Genomic DNA, 7,188 nt, shown 5'->3' on the forward strand with positions numbered 1-7,188 from the left:
TAACAAAGACAAGGCAGCTTTACCTCAACCTCTGCTAATTAGAATTTAGGTGAAAATAAATACAACCTCACAAGATGCACAAAATAATGAGTCAATCCTATGTATTTCATACTCAAAATAAGTCTTCATTTCTTTTATTATATATGTTGTGTTCTTATATGATATAATTAATGGAGCAGTTTGATACTTTCATTTTGGGTGTTTTCAAGCATAAAACTATCCTCCATGTCATCACTTTTACCATTTCGATTTACCCCTTCCCATTTCTATATTAGTGACTTCGCCAACTCATACATTATATTTTAATACTATACTAATTTCTCATTTTTTTATTTCTCAGATTAATATAATATTCCTCTTTTTCTTTTTTAAGGAAGGAATTTATTTTCCATTTCAAATATTTGGCGTCGGACCCAGAGTTTCTTTCTTCCAGTAATTTTTTTTGAAAGTGAAGCATTTTTCAATGAGTAAGCAAATTTCTCCTACATTTCTGGTGCCTGTGTATTATCCTGTATGCTAGTAAATGTGTGTTTTATTATTTGGTTTAACAGTCAATCGCCCAATCTATATTAAGTGTTAATTACTTACTTTTTTCTCGTGGTCTGACTTTATTTTACGATTTGTCGTCGTTCCAATTTTTCATTAAACTAGATATCGATAAGAGTTGGATTTCAAAGTCACGAGTTGGTGTAGAATATAGGGACGGTTTGACCAGATTCCTAGATTTTGCATTTGCCAATGCATCATCTGATGGGATGATACGTTGTCCATGTCCGAAGTGTGGCTTCCTCCTCTTACAAAATAGAGAGGATGCGTTTGATCACTTGGTGATCAACCCTTTCCCGTCTACTTACACATTTTGGATCCATCACGGTGAGAGACGCAGGGTCGAGAGCTCTTGTGACGGACAAGAAGATCAATCTGAACAACATTTCAATGCCTCGATGCTTGATATGGTCCATAATGCATTTAACTTCTCAGGACTTCCCGGTCCCGAAGAAGACTCAGAGAATGAACCTGACGGCGGCGCTATGGATGAGTTGCCTTACTTATACAATGAACCTAGTCGAGAGACCCGCAACTTTCACGACCTACTCGAAGACGGGGAGCAGGAGTTATACTCAGGATGTTCAAAGTTCTATAAGTTGTCTTTCTTGGTGAGGCTCAATCATATTAAGTCCATGTGCGGAGTGAGCGATAAGGCCTTCGGAATGATATTGGAGTTGCTCACGGACGCCTTTGAGCATGCCTGGATTCCATCCACTGTGCACGATGCCAAAAAAGTCATAAGAAAACTCGGCCTCGCGTACAAAAAGATAGATGCATGTCCAAATGACTGCATGCTATACCAGGGCAACGACCAAGAGCTGACCAAATGCAAGCAGTGTGGGACATCGAGATGGAAGCATAAGACTAAAAAGAACTCTAGGGTGAGGATCAAGATGGTTGTCAAGAAGAATGGCAAACCACAAGCGGCGAAGATTCTTCATTACTTCCCCCTTATTCCACGATTGCAGAGGTTATATATGTCTAGTAAGACAGCCGTTGACATGATGTGGCATAAGAGAGGTCCTAACTCTAATGGTATGTATAGGCATCCAAGGGACGCCGAGGCATGGAAGTCATTTGACATACGATATCCCGACTTCTCTCGTGATCCGCGTAGTGTTCGCCTGGCATTAGCTAGCGATGGCTTTAACCCTTTTGGGAACATGAGCTCGAAGTACTCAATTTGGCCAGTGGTTCTTATCCCATATAACATGCCACCCTGGATTTGCATGAAACCCACTTGTTTATCCTCTCTATGATTATTGCTGGTCCTAAAATGCCTGGAAATGACATAGATGTGTACTTAGAGCCGTTGATCAATGAGTTGAAGCAATTATGGAGGGGTGTTAAAACTTATGATGCAGTCGAGAAAAAAAACCTTCAAGATGCATGCTGCGTTGATGTGGATAATCAGTAATTTTCCAGGCTTGGGGAACTTATCTGGGTGGAACACGTACGGTGGGAGAGCCTGTCCTGCGTGCAATTCGGATACTGAAACTAACTGCCTTACACACAGCCAGAAATGGTGTTTCATGGGTCATCGTCACTTTCTGAATCATGACCACAAATACAGAAAAGGCCGGTACTCCTTTGATGGAAAGATAGAGGATAGAGGTCCACCTATTAGAGTCTCTGGTAGAGACATTATCCGGCAGTTAGAGGGTGTGCATGTCCAATTTGGCAAGGTGCAATCTATTACGGGGAAAAGGACACGCAGACAGCAAACTCCCATGCAAGATGAAACTCCTTGGAAGAAGAGGAGTATATTCTTTGAGCTGCCATATTGGAAGAACAATGAATTGTGTCACAACCTTGATGTCATGCACATAGAGAAGAATGTGTACGACAACATAGTATTCACCATAATGAACGAGAAAGGTAAGTCTAAAGACCACATTAAAGCTCGAAGAGACCTCTAGTCGATGGGAATCAAGCATGATTTGTGGCCACGGGAAGATGGAAAGTACCCATCCGCCATCTTTACTATGACCAATCCACAGAAGGAGCTCTTTCTAAGGACTATCAAGAATGTAGTCTTTCCAGATGGATATGCTAGCAACATTTCCCGCTGTGTGGATTTACGATAGCGCAAGTTGTCGGGGCTGAAAAGCCACGACTGTCACATTCTAATGGAATATCTACTTCCAATCGTGTTAAGGAATGCATTGTCTCTCCAAGTGTCTTCTGTCCTGGCGGATTTGTCATCCTTTTTTTGTCGATTATGCAGCAAATCCATAGACCCTCAACAACTTCCTCTCCTTCAGAATCACGTGGTTCATACTCTGTGTCGCATGGAGACAATTTTCCCTCCTTCTTTCTTCACAGTGATAGTTCACTTGACAGTGCATTTGGTCGAGGAGGTGCGTCTCGGTGGCCCAGTGCATTATCGGTGGATGTACCCAATTGAACGGTAATTATCAAACAAAATTATCAATTTTGCCCTTAATTAGTGCTTATGACACGTGTTATATTCCCAAAGGTACCTATGTCGTCTCAAGCAGTACGTGCATAACAGATCACAACCAGAGGGCTCAATTGCAGAGGGATACTTATTCGAGGAGATTCTTGTATTCTGTTCAAGGTACTTAGATAATGTCGAGAGTAGGATTAATCGACCATTCTGTGTTGACGATCGACCGCGTGAAGTCATGCCTGATGAGAGTGCAACCATGTTCCCAGAGGTTGGAAAGGCGGTCGGGGCTGCTTCTTTTTACACCCTCACACCAGTTGAAAAATTACAAGCTCACCGTTACGTATTGGTCAATTGCCTGGCCGTGGAAAAATATCTTAAGTAAGTGCATTTGAAAGTATCTACTTCGTATGATTTTCTATAGTTGGAGAACCTGACATGACATTTTTGTGACGTTTCTAGTGAGTTTAGGGTGATCACAAAGAGAAAGTTACGAAGTAGGACAAGGTCACAGTCTCACATAGACAGTGTTGTGCACAGAGAATTTTCCGATTGGTTCAAGCATAAGGTGAATCGTGGTATCATTTATACACATACATATTAATAATGGTGTCATATTATTCGTATCTCAAGATAATGAATATTCAATTTGTTCACTGCCAGGTTACATTGGGAAGCAGCATGCACTCGAACGAATTGCAGTGGCTTGCATGTGGGCCCAATGTTCAAGTTAGCCGCTATACATCTTACAACGTAAATGGATTTATGTTCAGAACCCTCTCGAGAGAGGAAGGGTTGAAAACCCAAAATAGTGGGGTGTATATTACTTCTGACACTAGGAGTTACACAAGCAAGCACGATAGTAATGTTGCTGTTGGTAGCGTCTCGTATTACGAAAAACTAGTGGACATCATTAAGTTAAATTATAGTGGTCAATTCACAGTCGTCTTGTTTAGATGTATCTGGGCAAACACCACATCTGGCAGAGGTATAAAACATGACTCTTTGGGACACACAGTGGTTAACTTCTCTCATCCAATTCATACCGGTGATTGAGAAGATGATGAACCGTACATTCTTACATCCGAAGCTCGCCTAGTATACTATGTCGAGGATGACGCTGATAAAGAATGGAGTGTCATAACCCAAGGGACACGTTTGAAATGGGTGAAGATATAGGACAGTGTAATTTCAAATTTTCTCCCCAACCGATCCTGACTGGGTTGGCTGAGTTTGACATCGAAGGTTTGTCATTGAGACGGGACGACGATTTGGAGGAACCAACCACTGATGCCATCAATAATTGCGATGAGGCTGCCTATACATAGATGTCTTCAGATACTAATTCTGGACATGTGCACTATTTTATAGTGTATATCACTGTTGAGGGTTATAAAATTGCATAAATATTAATTAGCAACTAGTATATAATAGATTCTTAGAACTTGGATACACCTGATATATATTCCTATTTATTTACAATTAATTTACCTGGAGAATGTGATTTTTTAAACATATGTATTGCTTAATTTATTTAATCAAGTAAGATGTTACTAGATTGTAATTGACACTATATATTGACTGACATGATCTTTTTTTTCCAGGGAAATTGGAAGAGACGGATCTCTTTCTTTGTGCCTCTAGCATCTTGTTTTGCAAGGCGATGATTGAGGTCTCCCTATTCTCTTCACTGGAGCACTCAAGGTCATTCACAAGAGACCTATGGTTCAACACATTGCCCGTTCAGTCATGGCTGGACACATTCTCAGCACACAGGCACTTATGTGATGCTATTACTATTGCACGTGGGGATATTAGGACGGTAAGTTGTCATGTGTCTACTCGTATAAAGGCTACTTGGCTTTATTTTAACCTGCCATAGCGAATCCAGATGTTTTATTGTCTTTAATTAAAAGGCACTTTCGAAAGGGGCTAACATATTTGAAAAAATGGACATTGCAGGGATTGCTTCAATACGCAACAAAGTACCGCAAGAAATTTGGTTTCGGGTTCGTCACTAGCACAAACATATACCTTTCGCAACAAATACTGGAGGAGGTGCAGGTACCGTTTGTCTTTCTTGTGATTTTTTTAGCTATAAGGTTGGATACAATTGTTCAGTGCAATGGTGATATGGCCGGTTTCTTATTTAGATAGATAACTAAGGGAATTACTACTACTCCTATGATTTAAGAGTCTCTTCTGAACATTAAATCATCATCACTACGTAATCTACCTAGATTTTGTAGGCCTAGATATTAAATAAAGCTACAAATTAAGGTACTATTCGAAGCGAGATTTGAGACTTGAGTTGGACAACAACAAAATTGAACCACCTTTAAGGAAATAATCAAATGTGAGAAGGAAAAAGATCCATTTGTAACGGGTTGGATTCTAGCTCTTGTTGACTGTATGTACTTGCTGGCAGCATCGTAATTTGCTCTTTCCTTTTTTTTCTGTTTTATTGAATGAAGATCCATTTGTAATGGCCAAATTTGTGAAGCATGTTCTTAAGCTGGTCTATATTTCTGACCTATATTTCTGATATATACCACGATGTCTATTCAAATTTGTCAAGCATGTCCATTACTGATATATATTTCTGTTTGGTTTGGCTGATTTTGGCTTATTCTTAATTTGAGACGTGAAGCATTAAATGTTGCTGAAGTATATAGCAATTGCCTCTGGTTAGTATTTTTGATGACTTTTAGCTACCAACTACTGCACCTTATTAGCTGCAACCTCATTAAACTTGTGCAGGCACGATATCAGAATAGTCTGCAAGTTGAACTTGAAACGGCATCTCGGGAGGAATTCACTCTTATAGAAAGAGGTCTTACGAAACTATGGGAACGTAAGCCAAACCAGTAGTTTATAATATGGCGCTATTTTGTGCTTTGTTTTTTGTAAAATTTGTGACTTCTAATCACTTGTTTGCTTATGGTGTATCCGTCAGGTTTGTCTCGGGAAAAGACTCAAGAAGTTTTGGACGAGACTGGCGAGGTAGTTCAAGATTCAATGCTCGAAGAAGACGTTGCGCCAGATAGTTCTGATGAGGTTGTCTCTAAAGGACACCAACCTTCCATCATAACTTTTGACCTTAATAAAACTCCAGAGGAGAATGATATCTGTTGACTCAACTCTTTATTATTAGTCTGCCTTATCTCACGAAATATTAGGACTCAATTGAACAAAGTGACTATTTGTGATTTTTCCTTTGCTTGTTGAATTTGATGAAGTAGTAATGAATTTGGAAGAGATTAATCTCAAATTACTATATATCTAACATTAGATTTATTTAAGTTTTGCGTGCATAAGTTTATTTTTTATTTTATTTTTTATCTTATTTTATTTTTTATCTAATTTTATTTTTTTTCACTTTGAAATTTATTAGTGATCAAATTCTAGACCTTTTAGATATAGAATTTTGATATCATGTCATAAAATTATTCTTTCCAAAATTTTAAACTTGTAGAAAAAGACAGCAAAATAATTATATCATTAACATTATATTTTTTAATTTTGATAAACGTTTTGATTGAATCAATATAAACAACAGTATGTCTGCCTCCTTCATCTCACTGAATAAACAAAAATGAAATAATAATAATAATATATGAAGTAGAGGAAATTAAAATATTAAAAGAGCACAGAGTTTGACAAATAATGTATGTGAGGAGGAATAAAGCCCGTGATTCCCGACGAAAGGATTTCATATTATCTTTTTTTTCTTTTGTTTTTTTTTTTGAGAGATGTAATTTATGTCTCCATCAGAGACAGCACAGCATTATCACACTTCACAGTCTACTTCACCATTATTTCTCACTGTTGTCAATTCATACATTTCTTACGGCCATTTCCACTTTTCCATATGTTAATTTTATATTTTTTTAAAGGTAAGATAGTGATTTGCAGTTTATTTTAGAGTAAATTTTCTATCCTCATGAATGTATATGTGAAGAATTTTTAAGGGAAATGATTGAGTTATGCATGTAGCTTTATTAAGACAAGTGTATCCTGTAGCTAGGAAACAAGAGATTGAGTTCTACAATTCCATTCTTTTTTTTCTTTCGAGTTTGGTTCAAGTTATATTTCATACTAATTTCACTTATATTAATAATTAATAACTTTAAATAGAATAATATTTAAATTGGTACCTAACAATATTTATATGTATAAATTAGTCTCGAATAAAATCTTTTTAGACAAATTACTCTCTTTTTAAAATG

At 37.7% G+C, this 7,188-nt stretch overlaps 1 protein-coding gene and 1 pseudogene across 1 annotated transcript; both read left to right on the top strand.

Annotated features, from left to right (window-relative positions):
• The first annotated feature begins 513 nt into the window (after positions 1-513).
• Positions 514-4,015, top strand: LOC110269226 (uncharacterized; annotated as a pseudogene).
• A 74-nt stretch (positions 4,016-4,089) lies between these two features.
• Positions 4,090-6,094, top strand: LOC107627236 (uric acid degradation bifunctional protein TTL-like). Its single transcript, XM_016330088.2, has 5 exons — positions 4,090-4,204; positions 4,564-4,781; positions 4,922-5,023; positions 5,720-5,813; positions 5,916-6,094. The coding sequence occupies exons 1-5, from the start codon at positions 4,090-4,092 to the stop codon at positions 6,092-6,094; spliced, it is 708 nt and encodes a 235-aa protein (XP_016185574.1).
• Positions 6,095-7,188: the final 1,094 nt, after the last annotated feature.

This window comes from Arachis ipaensis, chromosome B2 (genome assembly GCF_059453495.1).
Source record: "Arachis ipaensis isolate K30076 ecotype BB chromosome B2, ASM5945349v1, whole genome shotgun sequence".
NCBI classification, from domain to species: domain Eukaryota; kingdom Viridiplantae; phylum Streptophyta; class Magnoliopsida; order Fabales; family Fabaceae; genus Arachis; species Arachis ipaensis.

Bases quoted from the DNA above. Each gene is read 5' to 3' on its own strand.
- LOC107627236 (XM_016330088.2), top strand. From the start codon at position 4,090: ATGGAGTGTCATAACCCAAGGGACACGTTTGAAATGGGTGAAGATATA. The intron at 4,205-4,563 runs GTTTGTCATTGA...TTTTTTTTCCAG, and splicing joins GGCTGAGTTTGACATCGAAG to GGAAATTGGAAGAGACGGAT. The intron at 4,782-4,921 runs GTAAGTTGTCAT...TGGACATTGCAG, and splicing joins CACGTGGGGATATTAGGACG to GGATTGCTTCAATACGCAAC.